This window comes from Choloepus didactylus, chromosome 8, assembly GCF_015220235.1.
Source record: "Choloepus didactylus isolate mChoDid1 chromosome 8, mChoDid1.pri, whole genome shotgun sequence".
NCBI classification, from domain to species: Eukaryota; Metazoa; Chordata; class Mammalia; order Pilosa; family Megalonychidae; genus Choloepus; species Choloepus didactylus.
The window spans coordinates 107,482,290-107,509,704 of NC_051314.1; the positions used below are offsets into that span (position 1 = coordinate 107,482,290).

Below are 27,415 nucleotides of genomic sequence, written 5' to 3' on the forward strand. Positions count from 1 at the left end.
TGAATAAAAATGTTCTTTTATGCAATCCCATTAAGTGCAGCTAAGAAGTGCAAGAGATTCAACAATGATACAAAGCTTACATTCTATATTTCCTTTTCCTTATGTCTCAACTGTGACCCTTTGAGCCTCCTGTAATCCATCCTCCAATCCCATCCAGGTTCCTCCTTGGCAATCAATTGTCATCTATTTAGACTTTTTTTTTTTTTCAATTGTGGAAACATATATACAGCCTAAATCTTCCCATTCCACCCCCTCCCTAGCCTTCCGTTAGTGGGATTAATCACATTTAGAATGTTGTAATGCTCTTTCCCACCATCCATTACTAGAAATTTCCCTTCACCTCAAACAGCAACCCTACACTCATTTCTTAACTCCTCATTGCCCCTTCCCCCATTTCTCTTAACCCATTCTCTACTTTTCATCTCTATGGTTATATTCTCTGATAATTTCTTTGTGTTTACTGTGGGGCTTAAAATTAACCTCTTAAATCCATAACAATCTTGTTTTTCTTTGATACCACCTTCATTTCAATCGGACACATAAACTATGTTCCTATACTCCTCCATTCCCCCACCTTCATATAGTTGTCTAAAATTACATATTTTACATTGAGTTCAAAACCACTGATTTGTCATTAGAGTTTGTGTATTTTATATCATGTAGGAAGTAAATAGTGGAGTTACAGTTCAGAAATTATTGACTTCTATTTGTATTCCATTGTGTTTGAAGAATGTGCTTTGAGAATATTCAAATTTTTTTTTTTTTTAATTTATTGAGGCTTGTTTTATGTCCCAGCTTATGGTCCCTTCCGGAGAAAGATCTGTGATCACTAGAGAAAAATGAGTTTCCTGGTGATTTGGGATATAAGGTACTATATACATGTTAAAATTCTCTATATCTCTTTCTCCTTTCTTTGTTGGTATGACTCCCTTTAGAATCTGAAGTAGGGCAGATCTTTTATTGGCAATCTCTCAGCATTTGTTTGTCTGTGAAAAATTTAAGCTCTCCCTCAAATTTGAAGGAGAGTTTTGCTGGATAAAGTATTCTTGGTTGGACATTTTTCTCTCAGAATTTTAAATATATCATGCCACTGCCTTCTCGCCTCCATGGTGGCCGCTGAGTAGTCACAACTTAGTCTTATGTTGGTTCCTTTGTATGTGGTGAATTGCTTTTCTCTTGCTGCTTTCAGAACTTGCTCCTTCTCTTCAGTATTAGAAGTCTGATCAGAATATGTCTCAGAGTGGGTTTATTTGGATTTATTCTATTTGGAGTTCGCTGGGCATTTATGCTTTGTGTATTTATATTGTGCAGAAGGTTTGGGAAGTTTTCCCCAACAATTTCTTTGAATACTCTTTCTAGACCTTTACCCTTCTCTTCCCCTTCTGGGACACCAATGAGTCTTAAGTTTGGACATTTCATTTTATCTATCGTATCCCTGAGATCCATTTTGATTTTTTTCTCCATTCTTTCTTTTGTTCTTTCATTTTCTGTTCTGTGGACTTCTAGGACACTGAGACATTGTTCAGCTTCCTCTAGTCTTGTATTGTGAATATCCAGAGTCTTTTTAATTTGGCCAGCAATTTCTTTTATTTCCATAAGATCTTCTATTTTTTTATTTACTCTTGCAATGTCTTCTTTATGCTCTTCTAGGGTCTTCTTTATGTCTCTTATATCCTGGGCCATGGTCTTCTTGATGTCCTTTAAATCCTTTGCCATGTTTTCATTCCTCAATTGTAGTTCTTTGATTAATTGTGCGAGGTACTAAGTCTCTTCCGATATCTTGATTTGTGTGTTTGGAGTTGGATTCTCCATATCGTCTGGTTTTATCATATGCATTAAGATTTTCTGTTGTTTTTGGCCTCTTGGCATTTGTTGTGCTTGATAGGGTTCTTTCAAGTTGTAAAAAAAAAAAGGATATCAATCTAATTTTTCAGAAACAGTTTGGTGACGTACACTTTAACTAACCAGCAGATGGCGTCTGTGAGTCACCTATACCCCTCAAGTCAGTTCTCCACCTTGTCCCCGCAGTGTGTGGGGAAATTATTCTTGTGGGGTTCAGTTGGAGAACTCAGTTTGGGTGTGTTGCTGGAGCCATCCACCCTGAATGTGGAGTGTGTGTATTGGTGGCCAGGGAGGAAGGGCAATTTTGATATTCAAATCCCCCAGGTTCCTGGAGATTCAAGGCCGCCGAAGAGTCTAAGCCTTCATTTCAGTTCAGCCCCAGACCCTCTCTCTCGCTTTCCCACAAACAACCGGACTTGGTGTAGCATCCCTGGGTTCTCCGAATGGGTCCCCCTTCCCAGCTGCAATCCTCCAGGAACTCAGCCAAGGGAATGCCGTGCTATGTCACCAATGTGCACCGTTCCTCAAGGGAAGCCCTGGGCCCCCGGGCTGTGCAGTGGCGCTTTTGGCCTGAAGCAAAGATGGCCGAATGGGGTGTCTCAATCCACCCCCTCTCACACAGTTCCTCTTTCCCAGCTCCGGGAAACTGGCGGGCTCTGGGCTGTGGGCACGGCCCCAGGCAGAAGTTTATCCAGCCCTCCAGGGAGCCAGCTGTGAGCCATGGGGTTTCTTTGAGCTTCTGGCTCTCCCTTCCATTCCCCTGGCCCCAAGGGTATCTGCAGTGGACTATCCTCCAGGCCAGACACCGAGAGGCCGGCCCAACCCCCTCTTGCTGGTTTTACTGCGTGGTTCCCACTCTGGCAACTGCAGCTGCTCCTGGGTTTTTCCCTTTTTTTTTTTTTTTTTTTAAAGAGCCAGTCGGTCTCCAAATGGCAAGCCCTGACTTCCCCACACCACTGCGCAGCTGCGGGTCTTCCAGCCAGCTTACTTACTCGTTTCAGAATGCAGACTTCCGGTTTCACCAATACAGCCCCTGTGGAACTAGGAGACCTTGTCCAGCTGGTGCATCACTGTAACTGGTATTCTGGGTCCCTTTCTGATTTTTTTCTAGTGTTTTTCATGGAGGTGTTTTTTTGCCCTGTCTCACCTAGCCGCCATCTTAGTTTCTCCCTCTAATTACTTTTAATTTCAGTGTGTGATGGACCTTATCTAAGGAAAGCAAACTGCAGGGTCAATAACACATTTTTATGCTACATTGCATGTAAGAGAGCCTGCCAGAGTTCTGTGGTGCTCCCTCCCCAGGAGCCCTGATTGCTATTATTCCTTCCCCATGATTGAACATGCAGCTCTGCTTTCCAGCTCAAGGACACTCGGAGAGGCTACAGGAATTCACATTCTGCTTCTCCACTACCACAACACTTATGCTTTCCTCGGGGTTGTTACTTTTTTGTCCTCCAGGTTGTTTGTGATTCCTGTGAATTGTAGGTGGTGCATATTTGCAATTTTCACCTAAAACGAGAGTTGGTAATGAAAGTCTTAGGCTCATGTCAGTGTTTTTTGCCTCAAGGAAGATGATCTGGAGACAGTTATGTCTCTTTCCTATCAGAGGGGCACCTCAATGGATAATAGAACTTTTGTTCCAAGCACACTGTACCAGTACATCGTTCATGTATGGTGCACCCATGGAGGTGAGTCAGAACTTCAGCCGAACAACATGCTCTGGAATTCTGTGCAGGCAGAGCAGAGAAGTCTATATCTTTTAGTAAGCACACACAACAAATGGACTGTATAATGTATTATGGGTTACTTATCAAATACTTTTAACCTACATTTATTGTCACCCACAAATATTCATTGTGTGCTGCTGTGTACAAACCAGTGTCCGATGGCATGGTGCACAGACACAGACAGACACACATGCAAACTTTAAATCATCAGCATCACCATCAAGTATATATCAAGTGCCTCCTGTGTAGCAGCCAGTGTCCTAGGCAATTGTGTACAGACACAAAAAAATTAATAGCCATTTATGGCATGCCTTTAAGTACTAAATGCCCTTATTAAGGCCTTTATGGACATTTTATTTGTTATACCATCTCAGCATCACTATGGCACAGGCATCATTGTCACCATTTTATAGTGAGGAAAGTGATATATAAGGATGTTAAATAAGTTGTTCAAAATCACTTGTTTTGGGTAAATGAAAGAACCAATCTTAAATCCATGTCTTTCTGAATCCAAACACTGTAAGCTCCTCTCTGTGCTCCCAGAAATTTTTGTCTAACTGGGAAATCAAGACGCATACACTAAAAAAACAAAACACCTCGCTAATAATGCAAAGCTGCAAATACCAAGTAACAGGTAAGGGGTATGAAGCGTAGGTGTTAAAGAAAGGGGAGACAGATTTGAGAACTGTTCCAACAGGGTCCAGAAAGGAAAACCAGAAACCACACCAGATATTTTAACAAGGAGATTGGGCAAATGGGCATCAGAGAACTGAAAAGGCAAAATGGAACCCAAAGGTAACACAGAAAGAGTAACTGCAGGAAGCAGCTCCCACCCCTAGGTCTGAGGAGACAAAGACAAGGGTTTGGACCCATTAGCACTTCAAAACTTGGAGGAAGGGTCTGCCTAGTTGGGAGTCAGTCTTCTGAGGAGGAGGTGGTGACTGGCTGGTGATGGTAATTCTGAGAGGGAGACTTGAAGCTGGTCCTGGAAAAGTAAGGGGAAAAAGTCTGGAAACTGTAACCAATTGCCATGGGAACAATGCCTGCTGGTGAAAAACCATTGCTGGGGATTAGGATTAGGAAGCCAGGGTGACACGAGGAAGCAGACAGAAGGAATACGTTGCCCTCTCCTTCTGGAGCCTTCCAGGCTCCCTCTCCCTCTCCCTTTGGGCAGAGCCTGCATGGATTGGGCAGCCAAAGCAGAAGCATTTACTGCTGAAGCCGTTGTACCTCTAAGGGGAGATACAACACTTGCTGTCCCACCTCTACACTGATTAGTTCATGAACTTGAGGAAAGGCCCTTTCTGTTCCACAGATGGCTCCATCTGTGATCCTGGATCATTTTGCTCTTGTGAACTCAAGAAGGCAATGTTTGCATCTCATCCTCTTTATCGTGTCAGATTTTCTGGTATGATTAAGTGATCATTACATGAGTCCACTGACTAACCCTTTTTAATTTTACGAGTTACTCATGACACATTCCCCACTCTCAAATACATTTGATTTTATCTCCACTTAGTACTTATCTTGCAAAAAAACTACCCCTTTTTATTTTTCTTTTTCCATATTACTATCTTCTGATAAGAACTGCTCATTGTTTTTTATCATGAAGTTGTAGATGAGACTAGTTATAGCAAAAAGAATCTTCAAATAAAATGGACGAGTGTTTCCCCAGACCTCAGACCGGTGCTGGTGCCTGATGAAGTCTTCTCTACTGAAAAATAAAGGCAACGTGAAGAACGATGAGAGGTGACAAGGGTGAGAGCTCTGGCCTGGTTTGAGCTCTGGCTCTATGATCTTTGGAAAGTTACTCAACCTCTCTGCACCTCCGTTTTCTGGTCTATAAAATGGCTGTAATGGTAATAGCTGTCCCATAGAAAATTGTGAGGATTCAATGAGGAAGCACATGGAACCTTAGGCACTCAGTATATGCTACATATTATTATTATTGTTCGGACATTTTAAGGACTCTAACTCTTCTTTCTTTGGAAGGACTGCCCTGTATTCAGAGATGACATCCTTCCTACTTTTATGGATCTGGAAAATGCCCTTTCTCTGATGAAATGGTGTTGACATGAGATGCAATGAAATCTGAAAGTCTTAGAACATTGTTTTGAAACACTCTTGAAGTATATAAGGAAATGAACAAAAATCAAACAAGTCAGGTGTTTAGAGTTTTATAAACTCTAGCCTTGATTTACTCATTCAACAGAGATTTGTCACATGGTGGCAGTCTTGTGGCAGACCCTGAGACGGTGCTAGAAATACCATGGAGAGCAAGGGCTATGGGGTGTGACAGTCTAGTAGGGCTTTTCACATGATTTATTTTATTTGATCATCATCACTTTGGGGTAGGGTGTTATTATTGTTACCCCTGCTTTCAAGAGAGAATTGAAACCTCATTAGGAGAAATGACAATACCTTCCATCACAAAGCAGATAAAATTTGGGGTTATTTTTATTATATCAAAACAATATGCTATATGGAGGTCCAGTCCTACCCTAGGAAAAATACCTCAGTTCTTACAATGCAGGCCTGCGAGAAAATGTGCTTAATAAATTTGTATAAAGGTCAGCTTTCCTGGAATATTGGTAAAACAAGACCAGGTATACATTTGGAAAACTTTTCCTAAATAACACACTTGGCTCAGGAATTTAAAATTGGGTCTCAACCCTCTCACCTCTTGTTGTTTGTTGAGTGAGTGAAGAATGTGAGCTGTATCTTTAGTGCCTTCTGGCTTCCCCTATTTGTCATCCTTCCCACCCTCTTTGTGACCTTTTATTTATTTTTAACTTTTTTTTGCCTTACCTTATCCCACAAAGGGAAACTTTGTTACGCCTTCCGGGCCTCCTAGTAAGTGAACAAGGCATATAAGGCTCCTTTTTTCCTTCTGCCCACTTATTTTTTTTCTCCCATATCTTTGAAGTAATGTCTGCTAAGAGGTTACTTGATAATAATTTTTAACTATAGTCCATAATTTACATTAGGGTTCACTCTTTGATAATATTTTAAGATGATAAAAGTGTTAAGTTTCAAAGGAATGGGATTGTGAGGTGATAAACAAGGGGATTGATAACTTTATGTATGAATTCCCCCCTCTAATCATGGCACACAGTGGTTTCTTGCTCAAGTTTTAGACTTTCCATTAATCTCTCCTAGAGCCAGGCCAATGGAGTGTGATCTTCATGTTAGATACACACAATGAACTTTTGAGGTAGTATGGCAGGTGCATGTCATATGCAATCTCATAAATCATTACAATAGTCTTCTACCACTCAATTTTGTGAGGATACAGAGCATCCATGAAGTACTGCCTTTGCATGCATCCCTTTAGGCTACCCATCTGTGCTCTGCCTGAGGACAGATGTTTGTTGTGGGTACAATTTCTTGCTCATGGGACAAGGGCTTGGAGATTGTGGGACTTGGACACAGAGTTCCAAGCATCTGGCTTGTTAAAGGCAATTGTCAAGTAGTTAGTTTAAACCTAGAAAAAGAGAAATGGATAGACGTCCTTATTCTTTATCAAGTAGGACCTCTTTTACAATGGGGATAGCAGTCTGTTTATTTTCAAGTTAATAAAAAGGGACGAGCTGCTTTTTGAAAGCCCACGATTGGGGCTCATTTACCTGCATCAGATAAGAAGCATCCTAAGATAAATTTGCAGTCGCTCCCACATCCCATCCCTACAGGGGTAGAGAAGAGGGCTGCCCTACCCATGACTGGTCAGTAGCCTTGCATCAAAAAAGTCATTGTTTCCCTCAATCAGTATTGCCTGAAGATTTGTCAGTAGTGCTGGTGCTTATATAGAAGGAAGTTAATCACTTTATTTCATTCTTTTGTTGGAACATTTTCCTACCCCTTTGCAAATAATCTTCGCTTTTCTTGAACAGCTCCTCTCTGAAGAGACCAACAATAGTACACTCAGCAGAAGAGCTGCAGTAGGAGCCCAGGAGGAGATAAGGGAATGCTGGGACCAGGGCTCCGGGCTAGAGGTCAGTGTCTACTGTCTCCTGGGAAATTGGCCTCCCTGTTTCTCCAAAGAGAGCTCTTAACCCAGGCAGATGGAGACTTCCATTTAATTACTGTGTATGTAAAACTAAAAAAATAACAAAATAACATATTGTTTCACACATAAAGGCAGTCACGTTTCTACTAACAATGACTGCATTTAGGGCTTTTGAGAGCCATTATTGCTAGTTTGGGGGAGGACGTTATGAACGGTAATTTCCTTGGTCCGTAGCAAAAGAAGAAGAATCAGAATACAAAGCTGTGTTTTCTATTTTCATTTTGGGGAAAAAAATGACATCACCTGAGTTTTAAAATCACTGGCACCTTTGTGAGGACGTTGGGCACTGGGAGCGTGCAGTGGTGACCTGTGTAGCCTAACAGTACTTTTACCAGTTTTGAGAAACTATAAGCTACCCTTTCACAGAGAATTGGTCCATAAGGACAAATCTCAGAAAGGGAAGTTAATAAAAACAGAGATGTAGCTACTTTTACATGCCGTCTGGCACTGGCATGTAAACTGACAAAATGGCTAAATACCTCAAAAGACTTAGCCATTTTGAGAGAGATTCTATGCTTATTTTTCTTTAACATTTCCAGTTTACTTTTGGAAATTTAAGAGCAAGACTGCTGAGTGTAGGATCTGAGCAAGGGGGCTAGTGGGGAGGAGTAATGCTAATATTTGTCTGGTGCTCTGGTTACCAAGCCCTAAGCCCTGGCCTCCTCTTGCTCATAAAAGTGGGTTCATGGAAGCCCTGTTTAAGAGACTGAGTGACAGGAAAATGTCAAATAATCTGATGAAGGGTACTGGTTGTAAATTATTATATATATGGAATCATTAAATGTAATCATTAAAACAATGGAATATATATATAATTAAATGAGAAAGGCTATGAAACAGAATATAATGTATAACCATTTTTGTAATAAAAATATTTGTAAATGCCCAGAAATACAAACACAGACAACATATATGTGTGTATATATATGTATGTATGTATGTGTGTGTGTACATGTGTTCTAGTTTGCTAATGCTGCAGAATGCAAAACACCAGAGATGGATAGACTTTTATAAAATGGGGGTTTATTTCGCTACACAGTTACAGTCTTAAGGCCACAAAGCGTCCAAGGCAACACATCAGCAACCGGGCACCTTCACCGGATGATGGCCAATGGCCTCCGGAAAACCTCTGTTAGCTAGGAAGGCAGCTGGCATCTGCTCCAAAGCTCCGGCCTCAAAACGGCTTTCTCCCAGGACGTTCCTTTCTAGCAAGCTTGCTTCTCTTCAAAACATCACTCCCAGCTGCACTCTCTTTTTTCCCCTCAAGTCAGCTCATTTATATAGCTCCACCGATAAAGGCCCACCCCGAATGGGTGGGGCCACGCCTCCATGGGAACATCTCATCAGAATCATTGCCCACAGCTGGGTGGGGCACATTCCAAGCAAATCCAACCATCACCAAAACGCCTGCCCCACACAAGACCACAAAGATAATGGCATTTGGGGGACACAATACACTCAAACCGGCACAACATGTATGCATACATATAAATGGGGAACTAGCAGAAGAATATACACCAAAATGTTGACTAAAGTTATCTCTGTTTGTTAAGCTTTAGAGTTACTTTTATTCTTCTTTTCCTTCTTCTCAGTAAAATGTACTGAGCACATTTGGGGTGTGTGTGTGTGTGTGTGTCTGTTATTTTTTGTATGATAAAAAAGTTAAAACCCTAAATAGTGGGTTGAAAATTAAAAAATAAATGCCAAAAATTGTTATTTAAAAAGAGATAGGTATTATGAACTAGAAACCTGAAATAGCTTTTAAAACCATTTGGGGAAGTTAAGAAAAAGTCTAAACAATCTGCAGAGTTTCATTAACTGCTTTATTTGTCTAGTTTTCTAACTGTAATAACTGTGGCATTATGACAATTTTCATAAGCTAAGAACAGGTATCAAAGTAAGTCATCAATTTAGAAAAGGTAATTATTAAGAAATACTATTTTTATATTGATTGCATTTAATTGTCTCATTCAGAAGAGTAATATATTCTCTTAATTAACAGCAATTTGTTACTGCAATGGTCAAAGAGATATAGCATATAAAGTTATTATGCATTTGGGACTCTACACTAATTTTATTAGGAAAATGAGGGAAAGGAGGTATATATAGATGTGGCCTTCATTCCCAACTTCTCCCTTTGGGCAAATTGCATTCTGGTTCCTCTACATTTTCCAGCTGGAAACCTTGGCATGTCTCTCCCTCTGAACTTTATTTCCCTCACCTGTCATAGGAGCAGTGATAACTTTGCTTGGAGATGTTTAGTTCTCTTTGCACACTTCTACCCTTTATGCAAAAAACAATAGTACAACTTGCTCCAGAATGTCTTTCAGAAACGTGAATCCAGAAATTGAAAAATTTTGAGAATCATAACTGAGAATCAATAACTGAAACATCAAATATTTGGCTTGCCCATGAATCCATGCCCATGTTCAGAAGGTATTAGTGTTCTCAGACTTGAATTAAAGAAATAGACTGAAATACTACAGGATTTTCCTCAGCTCAACCAGCCAGTTAATCCTGAGCTAAGATATTTTATGTTTCAGCAATGCATTTATCTATCAAACATTTATTGGCCAGGCTATGAGGGGTTAGGTAAGCCAAGATGAGTAAGACTGTTCCAACTCTCCAGAGGGCAACAGTCTAGCAGGGATGACAAGCATGGCATTGAAATTGTAACTCTTTAATCTGAGGTACAAAACAAATCCCAAAATCTCTTGGAGGGGTGATAAAGTTGTTCTGCTGAAATGTTTTCTAAAAATGAAATATGATCAGCCCTGTGGCTGATATTTCTTAGTCACCATTCAATTGAGGCCTCTGTTTAATTTCAAAACTTGATTTGGCAAATGGGTTTTAAAAAATAGCTTTTGATACTTTTATCAGGATAAAAATGTGTCAGTGCCTCCCAAGCTCATAATGAAATTAAATTCAGAGATATGAAACAGCCACACATTATTGGATACTGGCGAAATTTGCCAAAAACGAGGAGCTTCCATTCTCCAGATGCTCAAATCCTCAGGTAATGAACGCTAGTGCTCTGGACTTTCCTGGGTGCAGGATGTTGTGAACTAGCATGAGCTGAAGGGAGATGTCCGTGTATTTTTATTTTTTCTTAAAACATAAAAACGTCTTTCCAGCTGTTATGAAATTTTCTGTTCCCTGTGTGAGAACGGAAATGAATTTTTATATTAACAAAATATGACTTGTGCACACAGATGTTGATAATTATGTGACATATAGTCTTCAACTCCAGGATGAGCTGGAGGCAGCTCATAGTGTTAGCTTCTGCAAAAGATCAAGTGAAGGACAGCTTGAGGACAGATTGCTAGCAAAATCTGTTAAAAAAAAAAAAAAAAAAAAAAAAGAGGCTTCCAGGGATAGGTTATTATCTACTGAGAGGCAAAAGAATGGCAGGTGTTCTTCATTTACAGTTCTGTACTATGAAAACATCACCTTCTCACTCAGGCCCCTTGTTCGATACATTGAGTGTGTACAGAGAAGCAGCTCTGTTAAACCATAAGAAAGTGTTATTTTAGAAAAGACTGCAGTGCCAAATATTTTGTAAAAAACAAATCATATCTTAAAGACATAAATGTTTGAAATTGTTCAGTTTGGGCTCAACTCAAAATGAACTGTAGCCAGAAAGAAAAGGGCAGTGGAAAACCAAGCCTTCCCAAGTTTGTCGAACTGCTATTTTATTCATACATCAACATATGGACTTCCTTACAATTAACAAACTCTTTTTTCAGATCACATATTCTTATTGGAAATGTAGAGGGCTGGAAATAATCTCCCAGAGTGACCGCAATAGCTTATTGGTGCATTTGATGAAGTAGGCCAAAGTTTGATTTCTGGAAACTATTGTTTGCTCTTTAGATAGTACCATCAGTGTCATGAACATTAGTACTTTGGTAAATAAAATTTACCTGCTGAACAGTATATAAGGTGACTGCCATCCCGGTTTCCCTGGGACTGAGAGGTTTCCCCAGGATGTGGGACTTTTAGTGTCACTGAAACTGTCACTAAGCTGGTATAGTCCCAGGCAAACCGGGATAGTTAGTTACCCTACAATAAGATCAAATGTTTCCATTTTCTATTTCATATGTTAAATTCATATGACATTTAAAAGTGCTAAGGGAGGAAAACACTGCTCTTTTCAAGCCACAAACTTCTATTTCGTTCTTTTAAATTACAGATGTATTGGAAAACTTAAATAAAAGAAGAAATGACATATTACCTTTTTTTTTTGTAAACTGAAGATGTTTTTTCATAGTTTATAAGGTGCAGTGGAATCATTTTATTACTTTAAAGGGTATCAAAACTTTGGCTTTAAAAATAAAACAAATTAACCAAGCAAAGAAGCAAGAAGTGACATGCCTCCTGAACAATAGTAGAGCAAAGGAGAGGATACAGTGTTAGGAGCCAGAACCGTTGCATTGATGATGCTGGTGGCAATTCTGATTGGAGCGCTGACCTCAGATATGGTCAGAAAAGGGGCTCAAAGAGCTGCGTGCCACCACTGCAGGGGAGACACAGCAGATGGCTGCTATTGAGTACTGAAAGGAAGTGATGGAGCAGGAAGCCCTGTGTCTTTCCTTGTATTGGGGCCTCCTTGACCAAAGGACAAACTGGAATTGAGGTGAGAAGAATAGGGGGCTAGAACTCCAGAAATGTGCACCAAGACCTGAAGAACTTCCCCTTCTTATATCTAAGAGCACTTCTGTTTATTGCCTCAGATTTTAATAAGAGCTGAATGGTTTTTAATATACATTCTAGAAGGAACATTGCACAAGTCAATAATTAATTCTAATTTAAAATATAAGGTGCTCTATTTTCATCCCTTACTTTCATATTGTGCCTGTTGTATATAAATGGAAAATGATTAGCTTTTTTCAAGGGAAAGAAGTTGGATAGAAAGAAAGAAATTTTGTATTTCTGACTTTTTAAAAGCATATTTTATATACACCAAAATGTAAATTAAATCTACTAAAATGTTATTAGTGTAAAATATTTCTGGGTGGTAAAATAATATATGCTTATTTCATTTTTCTCATTTTTCATTACTTTCCATTTCTATAAAATAAATATGTACTATTTTGAGGAGAAATAATAATATATTACAAAACATCATTTTTTTTCAAAGAAAATGAAAACACTCTGCGTTCAACATCTATTAGACAAAGCAATCAATTATTAAGTATTTCTTTAATGTTGAGTAAAATAAAGATGGCATGGTCCATACCCTCGTGAAGTTTAAAATATGGCAGGAAAGGTAGACTAAATTCCCAAAATTTGAATATTGACCATGATTATAAAGGCCAATGCTTTTCATTTTAAAACAGTGATTTTAATATTCTTTTGTGCCATATGCTACCTCAATACATATATTGAAAACTCTCACTGATTATTAGAATCTGATTGTATCTTAGAGTATGAGATAGATATGTTCCAGAAAATTTTAAAAAATCAAAGCATTATGGATAGTTGTCCCCAAACAGCATTTAGTGTAAAATAATCCAAGTTGTTCCAAACATTTATGAATGCTCACCCTCTCCTCAAACACTCCCACTCTCTTCCTTTGTTACCCATCTCACTTACAGGAATCTATGTTGAGTCTCCCTGTTTATGGAATCAATGGAAAACCAAACCAAATGGAAATAGAGAAAAGGATCACATTTGAAGACCTTTAAAAATAATTTTTGGATTCTTATTGGACCCACTTTGATTGCAATTCTGGTAGTTTGTGTCATTTTCCTTTTGGGCTGAGGCAGATACCTGTAATATGATAGTTCTGTTTACCATCCATAGAACTGAAATAAAACTGATTACCTCTTTTCATTAAGGAGCTACAGAATAAAGGTGATGCTATCTTCCATTCACTGATAAACAAACAAAGAATCAAACAAAAAAAACTCCTTTTTCTAAGGAAAGACTTGGTGGGAAAATTAAACATCCAGGCAATCATACTTTTAATGCCTGGCCACTAAGTTGTTTTTTGTTGTTGTTGTTGTTGTTTGTTTTTTGTTAGAGAAGTTGTGGGTTTATGGAACAATCATGAATAAAATGACCACTAAGTTTTCTAAGGGTGAGATGGTCTTTTTTATTTTCCTGCACAAATGAATACAAGTATAAAAAAATCAAGAGACTATTTCTTCACTAGATCAACTGAAAAAATGGGTTTCTTGCCTCCTCTGAGAAATTCAGCTTGTTATTGTTACTAAGGCAGCAGACTGTCTGAACACCAGAGTTTCTCTGGTTCTCCTGACCTTTATAGAAGGAAACAGGGCACTTTATTTTTTTATTATTATTATTATTTTTTAAATGTCAGTGTTTTTAAGCTCTTGAACAGTTGGAAATACAAGTGCAGTAATAAGAACACATTGCAAAAAGGAAGTTGGGCAAGCGACTGGGAAGAAAGCTAGCCAGGCTTCAAGGAGAGGAGTTTGCCTTCTGTGACCTGCAGTGGCTTGGCCAAGACCTCCTTGAGTCCTTTCACTTGGCCTTGCCCTCCCTCTGGTGTTTATTTCTCAGGTGGGGAATCTGAGTTGGTGATAACATGTGAATGAAAATTCATTCCCTCACCAGTCTACAAGTGCTCATTTAATGTGCACAATATACAGTGGTACCTCAGTACGCAACTGCTTTGAAACCCACTGAATTTGGTACTCAACGTGTTTCAGCTTGCAAGTTGTATCCCAGAAATCGTCCTTTGGTACTCAATGCTCAAGCATCAGTTGCCTCGTGACTCGCTACCCTTTCCGGCGGAAACAAAGGGTCTCGTGTTAGTCGTGTAGTAGCTCTTGCCCTGTGCACATCACCTTGCAGTCTTATCTTAGTGTCTGTGGTCATTTTGTGTATTTTTGCGCTTTTTTTTCATCATGGATCCTAAGGAAATGAGCAGTGATAGCACTGAGCAGAAAAGAAAATTACTTCGCATCATCGTTGAGCAAAAAAAAAGGAAGCAGTAGGCAAATATGAGAGCGGTATTTGCATTACTGATCTTGCCAGGGAATACGGTATGCCCAGAACAACACTCTCCACCATCATTAAGAATAAAGAAGTGATAAAAAAGGCTGATGTTGAGGAGTTAGTGGGGGAACATCGTGAAGAGCTCAGCACTGAGAAGCTGCAGGAACTACAGAAGGAGCAGCAACAAGAGGTGGCTGCAGGGATTTCTTCAGGTGAGGAGGGGATGAGGAAGGATGTCCCCAGTTCCTTTATGACAGAAATGTGTGCAAAATGGGCAAAAGTCCAAAACTTTGTGACGTACCATCCGGACAAAGCTCTGACAAGCAGAAATGTGAATTTATTGAATGACCAAAGAATTTTACATTTTCAAGGAAGTTTGGAAAGAAGACAGAAGCAGTCCTCATTGGATAAGTTTTTAGTGAAGGGGACAAAGAGTGTGTCAGAGCCTGTGGTGCAAGTTGAAAAAAGGCAGAAGAGAGAAAGAACACCTGAAGGGCAAGTGCGCGGTGTTCTATTGGAGGGGACTCTCCTTTCAAGCAGCGCTCCACGGACCCTCTCCTCACACTGTCCTCCCACCATCTCATTGGGCCGTGGACTCTTCTCAGCACAGGTAAAGTGATGTTTTTATTTTATTTAATCTAAGTATCTATTAATTTATAGGTTTATTTATCATGTAAAGTAATGATATACAACCATATCTTTTTACATTTTGCCTTAAAAATGTCATTGTCTTTGGTTTGGGAATGCATTATATTTATTTACATTATTCCTTATGGGAAAAAATTTGTTTGGTACTCATCATTTTTGGTACTCATTGCACCTCCAGGAACAAATTAACGAGTACCAAGGTACCACTGTACTGTATACCATTAAAGCATCAGGGACATAGGGTTTGAACAAACAGACAAAATTACTGCCTTCATAAACTCACATTCTAGCCAGGAAAATAGGCCATAAACTAACAGATAAACTTCATACATAATGTCAGATAGGAACAGCTACTAAGAAGACAAATAAATAGATTAAGATTAATATAGGGAATTTTTTAAAGAGGGAAATACTAAAAAATTTAAATCTCTAAGAAAACCATACTGTTTGAACTTACCTGTAACTAGGCCTGATAGACATTGATTATATACGAATATGCTCAATCATTCATTGATTTAACAAATACTGTCTGAATAGGAACCTTCATTTACCAGGTACTGGGATAACTGCTGGGGAAAGGGAGCTATCAGCCCAGATCCAGTGTTTGAAATTTCACATACCCTTTAATAAAGCTAATGGAGGCCACAAATTTGGGGTCTTCAATTCTATCTGGACTCTATTTTTCAGCTCCCTTGGGTATATTCCCTGAAGTTTTCCAAATATGCTTTACTGCTTTAAAAAATGCCTTTTGTGTATTTTAACATTTCTTACAGAGAAAAGAAAGTTTAAAAATTCACTCTTTGGCTCACAGTTTCACACAACAAGTTTCCTTGTGGAACTCATGACCTCAAGAGGGAGTAATGGAAGAAAATATACATGGGTTTAGAAAGGATTTGAACAGATTTGTGAATGGCAGAGCCATTCCTGGCAACTAAGAGAAGCTTAAAGGTTTGGAGTGTGTATTCTCCTAAGGAGTGTATAAACAGAGATCCCACTGTGGGATTTAGGGAATTGGGAAAAGGCCCTACAGTTACGAAGGCCAATCAAGCACTACCTTCCTGCAGGTTTGGCTGGCAACATGACCAAGCTGTGTGATTCCTGTGTTCTTCTCAGATTGTATTTATTCTGTATTGTCTCATAAAGAGCCTGGCACTGTCTTGGCAACTCTGCTTGTCGACATGTTGGTATTATATTTTTGTGATTCCAGAAGCAACTGCAATGACTGCGATAAGGTGTGCTTGCTGCCGTTTTCATTATCAACATTCAACGTGGATTATTATTAAACTGTTTTCTTTCTTTACCTTCATGGAAGATCATATTCTGCGAATGATTCTAAGGTGCTTTATAAACAGTGAATGGAGCAACGTAGTGGTGTTTGTTTTTACAGTAGTGTTGAGTAAAGCAGGGCGTTGACACAAATTGTTGGGAAATCAAGATTCTAGGCCACACACATACATTTCCAAGGTTTTGGAGCTGCCCTCTCCCTCCTAAGGTTTTCTTGTTTTGCTTTGTTTTGGTGTAAGTGCTGGTTAATCTTCAGACTATCAGGGTAATGCCCTTTTGACCTTGGTTTATTCTTGCTAGCTCAGATTGGAAGTCAGTTCTGTTGTGTCAAGTGTCCTTGAGAACCTTATAGAGCTGAATAGTTGACAAAGTGAGACCTGTAGCAGTTCTGATGAAATATTAGGAAAAAACTATTCACACATGAGCTTGTTGGACTCTAGCCTGTGCTCAGATCTCTCTTTTCTACTCTCAGTCCTCCCCACCCCCCAGTAATTTTCTGCACGGGAGCATTTTTGGTCCTTTCCAATTCAGAGAACACTGACAACGTGAGTGTCATCACATTAGCACGAGTTCTTGGTAGCGGCACACATTGTTTCAACCCATTTCCTCTGACAGTACAACCTGTACCGAGGAAAGCAGCAGCAGCCCTTCAGAATATCCCATTAGTCAGTTAATTGGTAGCACAGCTTGGGATGTGCAAAGGGATTTTATGATATGTCTTCTTTGAAGGGTTATTTCCACTCACATTCTAAAAAGTCCAGAAAAATTGAAGTCAAAATGTTAATAAGCAAATAAGCCTGAGTATAATTTTTTTCAGATTTGGAAAATGATTTGTTTTAATTGCAGAAATCACAGTTTCTCCCTTTCCTTTCTACCTTAATTTATTTTGAAATATATAAACTATTTTTATACTGACATAAGAGGGTTTTTGGAGTTCTAATCATATTATGGGGTCTGTGCAAATTATAATTTACACCATCTCAGCATTGTCCTGTGCTTGCTACCAGTTTACAGCATTACAGCCTCTTTCTAGTTCTCTTTGTTTCCCTTAACTTCCAGGCTACCCTAGATATGAGCTCATTTACCGTTCTTTTTTATTTACTTTTTCACAAACCAGAATAATGTTCAGCTATTTTCTTTAGCTGTCTTTTAGTCTTCAGAAGAGCAAGGTTCTACCTCCTTCATTTTTAAAATACTTGTCTGCTTTCAGTACTTTACTGGAAGTTTATATTTTATATTATTTGGTTCAGGTTATCTTGACATACCACAGCATCATTTCTTAAGTTGTTTTTGTAATATTCTTGCATGTGATTCTGTTTGGTTAGATTTAAGCAGTGGAAACAGTTTGGCCTCACATCTGAACAAAAGCTCTGTGTGTGTGTGTGTGTGTGTGTGTGTGTCTATGTCTATGTGTGTATGTGAATGTGTGGTAGAGGCTAGCAGTGAGGTGAAGAGGGGGTGAAAACTTTCTCAACTCCTATGGTATCAGCAGCTTCTTGTGATCGAAGGAGGGATTTAAAGTCCCTACCTCACCCCCATATTTACTCTTCCATCCCTTGGAGACTCTAGAATGGAAATGGGCAATTTCTCACTGTGATTTTCCAGAAAACAGGAAGTTTCCCTGGGAAACCTTAGTTCAGGCCGGCATAGGTGTGCTGGTTTGGATGTATTATGTCCCCCAAAATGCCATTATCTTTGATGCAGTCTTGTGTGGGCAGGAAACATTGGTATTGATTGGGTTGGAGATTTTTCATTGGATGTTTCTGTAGAGATGTGATCACATGGAGATGTGGCCCTGCCCATTCATTGTGGGCCTTGATTAGTTTATTAGAGCACTACATAAGCTCAGACAGAAGGAACGAGCTTGCTACAGCCAAGAGGGACATTTTTAAGAATGCACAGGAGCTGAGAGGGGAGCTTCAGCTTGCAGAGACATTTTGGAGACAGCCTTTGAAAGCAGACTTTTGTTCTGGAGAAGCTAAGAGAGGACAAGCACCCCCAAGAGCAACTAAGAATGACATTTTTGAGGAGCTGAAGCCTAGGGAGGAACGTCCTGGGAGAAAGCCATTTTGAAAGCAGAACTCTAGAGCAGACTCCAGCCACGTGCCTTCCCAGCTAACAGAGGTTTTCCGGACACCATTGGCCATCCTCCAGTGAAGGCACCCGTTTGTTGATGACTTACCTTGGACACTTTATGGCCTTAAGACTGTAACTGTGTAACCAAATAAACCCCCTTTTATAAAAGCCAATCCTTTTCTGGTGTTTTGCATTCTGGCAGCATTAGGTTTCTTTCCAAATCCAGGGAGTCTTGGGGCTGCATGGCAAATAAAAGCAAAGAGAATTCTGGAAATAGGGATTTGTTTTGGTAACCCTTGAACCTGCTTAGGCTGTTGTAAATATCAGGCTGGTAGAAATGGTTAATTTTTAAAATCTTCCCAGGACCCTGTTCTGTGTGGGGAGGAGGGATGTGATGGGCAGAGAGAAGGGCTAAAAAGATGTTCAAATGTTATTGACTGAAAAATGTATAGAAGTGAGTAGGTCAAGATCTTTCTTTTCATTGAGTGTACACTGAAGGTGAATGTAGGAGGCACTCAGAAAATATTTGTTAATTTTAAAACATGCTTAATTCTTACCAAAGGAAAAAATTCTGGTGAGGATAAAAAAAAAATTAATTAAAATATTTAAAAAATAGTTTCCAGCATTCCGTCAGCCACAGTCTGGCAGAGCGATGGATGGCCAGTGCTCAGCAAGCCCCACAGAGGGCTGGAATGAGGAACACAGGACGGACCTGCTCAGAATGTTCTTCAGGGGCCACTGCTTGGCCAGTGAACTGGGATTGCCAATGTCCTCCCTAATTTGGTTCCATGACCCCAGGCTTTGAAGGGTCACCATGAAAGGTGATCTGAGCCCCAGGTGCCATAACCCTGACCCCTGACCTGGCGTGACCTCTCCTACCATGCCTGGGCGGCTAAGCTGAGGAAGCTTTCACACTCCCAGGCCCCAGCAGCGCTGTGGGTGTCCCAGTCCCCATCAGGGTTTGCCCTCAGGCTGCTGCCATTGCCTGCTGCACCTAACAGGGAGCGCGAGGGAGGGCAGAAGCTCTCTGTGCCCCATCGCCCCCTCATCCCTCAGCCTCCCTCCCCTGATTCACTGATGCATTTTTCCTTAAGGCTCAGTCTGGTCTAGTACTTATGCCCATCAAACCTGGACAGAGAGTAGTGGAGGTGTCTCTGCCCCTCTCCCAGTCCTCCTGCCCAACCTTGGCAGGTGAAGGTCTGGAATTAGATCCAGAAATCTGGGAGTGATCTCTTTATCAACGGTGGCTGTACCTACCCCTTCTGTCCAAATATGTTTAAGTTTCAGTCTCTTATTTAATATATCATTCCCCTCAAGCCCTTACTTAAATCTCAGCTCATTTGGCTGGCTGGGCCCTGTCACCCTGCCTAGTTTTGGTTTGGTCCTGTGCTTTATCTATAGTCTTACCTTAAACAGACTTATCACTTGGCCACAGAATGCTGCTTCTCACCTGACTTCAGTAACAACCAACCCCCAGATTCCGACTTCTTGTTGCTTTGGTACCCTATTGGGTATCTGTGAAGACCAGATTCAAACTTGTATTGGCCACATGTAATTTTTTTTTTACATCCACTTTTGACTGTGTATTTTGGGCTATTGGCTAACTTTCTGGGAGGCTAGTGCCTTAGCTGAGTCAGTTTACGTAGTTGTAGCCCTTATTTTCTCCTCCTGCCCTGTTTCCTCCCCTTCCTGCCTCCTACCTCCTGGCATGTGCCCCTAAGGGCCCAGGATGCCTTCACTGCATCTGCACAAGAGCATGGTTCATTCTTTCTTGTTTGTTAGTGCTATTACCTGGACCCATTGCCTAGACCATATGCTGCTTCTTGCTTGCTGTAATACTTGCCAGGTCTCTCCTGCCTGGCTGGTCCCTGGTCCTGGCTCTCCTAGCTGAACATGTCCTCAAGCAAGTTATGTCCTGGCATGACAGACGGTCTTTCCAGGCCATTGTTGTTCCTAATGATTTATTTACCATTCAGCATCCTGGTACACTCTACCTTTGTTGCATAACCAGGTGAATCTGGCTAAGTCACTCAATAAATGGCAGTGCTCAATAAATATTTGTCACCAACGATTTGATTCAGTTTGCCAACTTGTAGCATGCCTTGTCATAAGTTGGCCTCTCTCTATGAAAATTCAATGAATAATGGACTCAGCTAAGACAAACAAATTGGGTGATTGCTGTTGGCCTTAAAATAGAATTATCTATGAGAAATTCAACAGAATGTTCCTTTATATAGAATCTTTTGGGTGCATTTTTTAACTACTGGCAGTGAGATAGAGGGATAGAAAAACTGTCAAGAACACTGCCAATTGAAAATCTTGCTGATACAAAGATAAAGCATCTTTAAAGCAAACAGAATTTGATTTCAAAGATTATTTGGCCACAGTATTCAGAAAGAGCCATATTAAGGTAAAACTGCATTAGAGACTAATTTGTATATCACAGGTAAAAATTTCTGTATTCTCCTTTAATCTCCAGCTCCATGTCCTTTTAATCGCTAAAACTAAAGTAAGCCATTGTCAGTCTCACCCTCCACTTCTTTTACCATGCTCACAGTGACTCTAAACTGACCCCTTATCTTTTTTCTCTGGGAGGCAGTGTGGTGAAATGGGGAAAGTTTATGGGTTTGGAACCAAAAATGCTGTATCTGTCACTAACCAGAGAGTTGCAATTGGCACATTATTTAAAGGCCCATCTGTAAAATGAGGAATGCTGCCTACTAGGGTGCTTGCACTGACCAAATGTATCATTTTTGTAAAGTACCTTGAAGAGTGCCCAGCTCAATAAATAGCAGTATCTTTTTCCTTCCTTCTCCCCTGTAAATAATTCTGTTTCGAAGAAAGGAGAACCCTCCCGCAAGGCTGACATCACCTCTTGTGCTGACCTGTCACCCCCAGCACTCCCACAACCAGTTCCCTCACACTTCTGCCTTCTCTCCAGCACATGCAAAATCTCTCTCTTCCCTGGCTTGGTCTATTCCACCTAGATGGGCACATGTCTGCCCACTCTGGAGAATAACTTCTACCCATTGTTTTCTTAAGTTCTAATGATAACCTTCTGTTGAAAGCCAACCTTCTAAAGTGAGTGGTGTGTTTTCACTACCCAATTTTCTTACCGCATGCCATCTCCTTAATTTTTAAGGGCTTACAGAATCAAGGAAATTTCCAGGGTCTGGAATGCTGTCTTTCTGGCTTGGTAGGATTGCTAGTAATTTCGTAATATCTTCGAGGTTCATTAGATAGTAGTTCTTTCTTTTGCATGTATAAAGGTGAAACATGTTGGAAACTATTGCCTCTATAAAAAAAGGAAGATACATAGGAATTTAGGTCACAAAAATTTCAAATTATGTAATATGGCATTTTTATCAGCACTAAAGAAACTATTTTTGATGCAAGGTACAGTCTCTACGCTGATGTCCTATAGAAAAGAAACTTTAAATATATATTTATATACATAGAATACATATTAAATTTTGACATTATCCCTTTAAGAAACATCCATCATTATTTTTACTTGTTTGCACAGATTGAAACCCTTCCTTCTAAGGCATCATACATTATACATTTGGTAAATTGCAGCACTTTTATCTAATTGCTCCGTTCCTAAGGAACCCCTTTACTGCTTTGTCTATCAGCAAAACAGCAATTAGCATGGAAAAGGTGTGCTCATATCATATATTGCCTTGTTAATTCACTTTTAGTTCAAAATTCTGTGCAGTTTCAAGGTTTTTAAAAAAATCTAATCAATCTGGCATACTATAAGTATTGCTTAAACTTACACATTTGCTAAAATTTGTGAAGGTGACTTGAGTGACTAGATTTTTGTCTTTAAATAGATTCAGCTTGCTGTATATGCAGAATGACTTGTGCAGAATCAACCATGGAAATTCACTGAATATGCCCTTTTCTCTCATCATATTGAAAATCATAGCCTAACCCGAAGGACCTCATTTAGTTAAGAAAATCAGTGTATGATTTATAAAGGCACCCGTAGAAACCTTATCAGGGGTCTATGTCTAGCATGTTTTTTTGTCATAATTGCCATTTGTAGAGATAGATTTGTGGATTGGATTTTCTTTTATTTCTGAAAACATACTTGAATTCTTGGCCAATTAAAAATGTGTAAGCTTCATATCACTTAAAAAATAACTTACAGTTAAAAAAATGAAAAATGTGGTTTCAAAGAATCTGGAGCTGGAAGGAGACTTAAAAAATAACATACTCCAATTCCGTTATTAGACAGGCAAGCAAAGAGAGGCCGAAGAGGGAGCTAGTGACTTGCCAAGGTCTGGAAATTAGTGACCAAACTAGAATGAGAATCTAGTTTATGAGAGACTTGAGAGAAGGGAAGATGCATTCATACCTATAAAAGAAATTTTAGTGAATTTAAAAAACTACTTCTTTCAATTCATTGCAATATAATACATAAGAAGACTTAGATTTAACTGGGGAACACAGTATTCTAGTTTGTTGGTTTTCTATATATACAAATCCATTCAGCATCATTTCCCAACCGAATTTTGTATTCATCAGTCACATTTCTTTTAAATGGAAATTAGTAATTCAGTAATTTTTTCATTTGGAATTTCACAAATTAAGGATTTAGTTAGTTGCATTAATAGAAAAGAAGTTTGTGGAGCAAATGTGGTATATGAAAATTACATTGGGAAAGTTTACCTACTTAATCTATTCATCTGCAAGGGTTTTCCATTTATGTATAAATATAGCGACTGCCACAGAAGTAGAAGTTCAGCAGTGCTAAAGCTGATCTTCATTATTAGTATTGATAATTGCACACAATACTTGTCTATTCATTATAGGACATTATCTACTATATTTGTTCAACTTAACTTTGGTAGTTGCTTATATCTGAAAATATTGAAAGTGGTACAATTAATTATGTAATCTGGTTTTTTTATCAGAATTAAAATATCTGTTAAAACTATTCATTGCATCTAACTTTTCTCTCACATCATTCTGTATTAGACATGTATCATGCATCATAATATAAAAACTCAGAGAGTTTACTTAATGGTGATTTCCTTCTGAAATATCATTGGTGTTTCCTTTCTGCATATTTTTAAATTTACTTTCTCCTTCTGTAATAATGAAAGCCAGGGAGTGCTGAATAGCCAAGGGAATTTGGATGAACACACATAGGTTAAAGACATCACCACTCCCAATCCAGCTTCCCCTCTAAGGGGCTTTGAGAAAATCACAAGTGAAAATACAATCCTAGGGGCTGGATTGGGTACTCACAGTCCATCAATAGGAAAACAGAAGATCCTTTAGAAGGATGGGGGGTGAGGATTAGATGCTATAAACCAAGGTGAATCTGGGAAGATCAGACAAACAAATGACAAACAGGGGCAGGTCAGAGTCTGGGGCAACTGGAGATGGTTGTGAGAGATCAGAGGGTGCTCAGAAAGTAAAGACTAGGATGGTTTCAGACTCACTTAGAAACACTTGAGTCCAGTTGCCAAATAATGACTTTGAACACCTGGCCTATTCTCACTGAGCTGAAGATGGGTCTGCCTCCCCATACTACCTTGACCAGTGCCATCTCTCCTAGTTTTTGGTTCACCACCTATTCAAAATACATTAATAAATACTCTGTGTGTACAAGGTATTGAGATCACAAGGAAGAATAAGGCAAAGTCATTGCTCATAAGAAGTTCAATTTAGTGGGGGATAAAGGAAAATCAAATACATTGACTAACTAGTATATGCCAGGCAGGGGGAAAGATATTTTATATACACCATCTAATTTAGTCCTTATAAGAAGTTACATATTAAATATTGTTTGCCCCATTTTAAGAATGTATTTATTTATACCTTGCCTTGTTCCAAAAGAAATGGCTTTGGGATCAAATAGAACTGAATTCACTTTCTGGCCCACCACAAATTAGTTACTATAATTTGGATGAATTATTTAAACATTCTTAAACCTACATTTTTCCCTTATGTAAAGTGAGGATCATTCTATTGTGATTCATGCTTCTCAGTTTACACTGGCTGATAGGACGCTAACAACCAAATCTGTGGTCCAAGTATATAGGATCTCAGGCATGTTTTTGCTGTGTTTAAAAAATTTTTGGCTCGTACAAACTTTTGTAAGCTGCTTTAAATTTGGGGTGGGGGTGGGGGTGGGATTTAAAGTAAGTTATAAATAAACACACTTTTAGATAAAACTGATGCCAATAGAAAACCATCCATAAATTACATGATAGTATTTGAAGCAGTCCACTCTGGTTCTAAATGAGTGGTCTCAAAAGCAGGGTGTTGCACCCTATGAGGTGATCTGTTGAGCTGGGGGAAGAAAATTAGTATTTATATTTTTATTTGTCAAAAAATAAGGCAAGAAAATATATTTTCCTAATATTTACTATGTGTATTGACAGTGGTACTCTTACTTGTTCCATATATTAACTGTGAGACGTCCTGATGGAAGAGTGGGGCTTCCACAATTTGCATGGTTGACAGTGGTGCATACACTGGTTGTCGGAAAAAGCCTATTGTAGGACGTTGCACTTGAGGTATGCCCACTCAAATTGGACTTCCAAGTTACATTACTAGTGTTATCTAAGCTTACCCTCACAAAATGGACAAGTAGCTTAAAAAGAGGCCTGCAAACAAATGGTGGACAGTAGTGAATAAGAAAATTGTAGTACTGACACTTCTAGTCCTTGGGGGGAGAAAACACCTCTTTTTCAGCTACATTAAATTAAAACGATGATTTAATTCGATATGAAGTTGGTCCCTGAAATTCAAAATGATCAAAAAGATTATTTGAAATGTGGATTTAAATCAACTACCTTTAACGAGCCCTAAGTTTGTGCTCTGTCTTGAAATATTAGCTGACAGTAGATCATATAAATTATTTTATAAATATTTATACTTACATTGGGGGTGATTGCACAAAAAATTTAACTGATAGAGTTGCACAGTTAGAAAAAGTTTAGAGACCAATTCCCTAAACAATAAACAATGCTAGCCATTATCCTCTTCTAAATATTTCCTTAAGCTTCCTTAGCAAATTGGTTCTATAATTAGGAAACCACAACAAGGGAAAGTCATTAAAATGTTTTGAAGGATGGATCCAATATACCAGGCTCAGAAACAATTTATTGACAGACTTGATCTAGTTTGTGAGTCCACTAGCAATGTCCAGTGGAACTTTCTGCAATGACAGAAATGTTCTCTCTCTGTGCTGTAGATATATGGTAGCCATTGCTTCATGTGGCAGTAAAGCCCTGGAAATGTGGCTCATGCAACTGGGAAACTAAACTGTTCATTTTAATTAAAGATTTTCATTTAAATAGCCACGTGTGGCTAATGCCTACAATATTGGACATGCAGCCTTAGAATATGAGGTCCCTGAGAAAGGTTGCTGAGTTCCTTCTAAAATTCCCCAGCATTTATCACAGTACCTGGTACATATTTGTCAAATGAAATAAATTTAAAAATGCAGCATGTATTACAGGAAGATGAAGAATAACCTCCATGACATACATGTCATTAAAATGACCAGTATACTCATTATCCTAATATGGAATGTAGAGAGAATTCACTTAGGAAGTAATCCTGAAATGTCTTTTGCTTGCAGGCTCACTCATATAAGGTAAATTTTTAAAAATAAATTTTCTGTATGATTAAACTGGGTTACCAAGCAGATAAGATCCTCTAAAACTCTTAAAAGCTTGTTAGATCCTTGCCAGGGCTGCTATAGGTAACCTCATGGGCAAATGCCCCTCAGGGTGAGTTAGAAGCACATTTCTACCTCATGCTGGATGTCCCAAGGCAGCTCACTCAGACACTGGCAAGCAACCCAGGCAGCCCTCCTGGCCTTCCATTAATGCATAGCTAACGAAAGCTGGCTGGCTGTGTTGTTACTACGGCTCTGTGTGCCACATTTCCAAGAGAAGGACTAGAGGAAACTATAGTCAGCTGCCAGCAAGAGCATGAAGCGTTTGGCATTTCCAAAGTCCGGATACACCATACTAAATGAGAAATAAATGCTGGATTTTTCCCATCAGGCAATTAACTGACTTACCACATTTTCTTGCTACACTATTTTATTAACACCTGACACTTGGAAAATTATTGTATTTGTCATCACCACTGATACATAAGAATGATATTTTTTTCAAGCAGGTGAAAATGAAATTTCTAAAGTAATGAAAATGGCATGAATTGAGATGCTACTTTTGAGCAAAACATTACAGACATACCTAGTTTTATTGCACTTTGCTTTATTGCATTTCGCAGATGTGACATATTTTACAAATTGAAGGTTTGTGGCAACCCTGCATCAAGCAAGACTGTCAGTGTCATTTTTCCAAAAGCATGTGCTCATTTCATGTCTCTGGGTCACATTTTGGTAATTCTCAAAGTATTTAAAAAATTTTCATTATTATTGTATCTGTTATAGTGTTATAGTGTTTGATGTTGCTTTGGAATTGTTTTGGGGTGCCATGAACTGTTCCCATATAAGATGGTAAACTTAATCGATAAATGTTGTGTGTGTTCTGACTGCTCCACCGACTAGCTGTCTTTCTCCCTCTCCTCGGGCCTCCTTATTCCCTGAGACACAACAGTGTTGAAATTAGGCAAATTAATAACCCAAAATAGCCTTTAAATGTTCAAGTGAATGGAAGAGTTGCACATCTCTCACTTTAAATCAAAAGCTAGAAATGATTAAGCTTAGTGAGGAAGGCATCAAAAGCTGAGATTGGCTGAAAGCTAGGCCTTTTGCACCAGTTAGCCCAGTTGTGAATGCAAAGGAAAAGATCTTGAAGGAAATTAA

General features: G+C 39.1%; 1 protein-coding gene across 11 annotated transcripts in view; it reads left to right on the forward strand.

The window, feature by feature from the left end:
• Positions 1-27,415, forward strand: part of LMNTD1 (lamin tail domain containing 1) — a 445,763-nt gene that overhangs the window by 292,359 nt on the left and 125,989 nt on the right. For 10 of the 11 annotated variants that reach the window (XM_037845309.1, XM_037845307.1, XM_037845302.1 and 7 more), the window contains one exon: positions 7,460-7,561. In XM_037845309.1, the coding sequence (XP_037701237.1) occupies positions 7,534-7,561 (28 nt within the window). In that variant the 5' untranslated portion in view covers positions 7,460-7,533. Of the gene's footprint in view, positions 1-7,459; positions 7,562-15,112; positions 15,212-27,415 lie in introns of those variants that run through there. The other variant, XM_037845313.1, reaches the window with a different exon arrangement.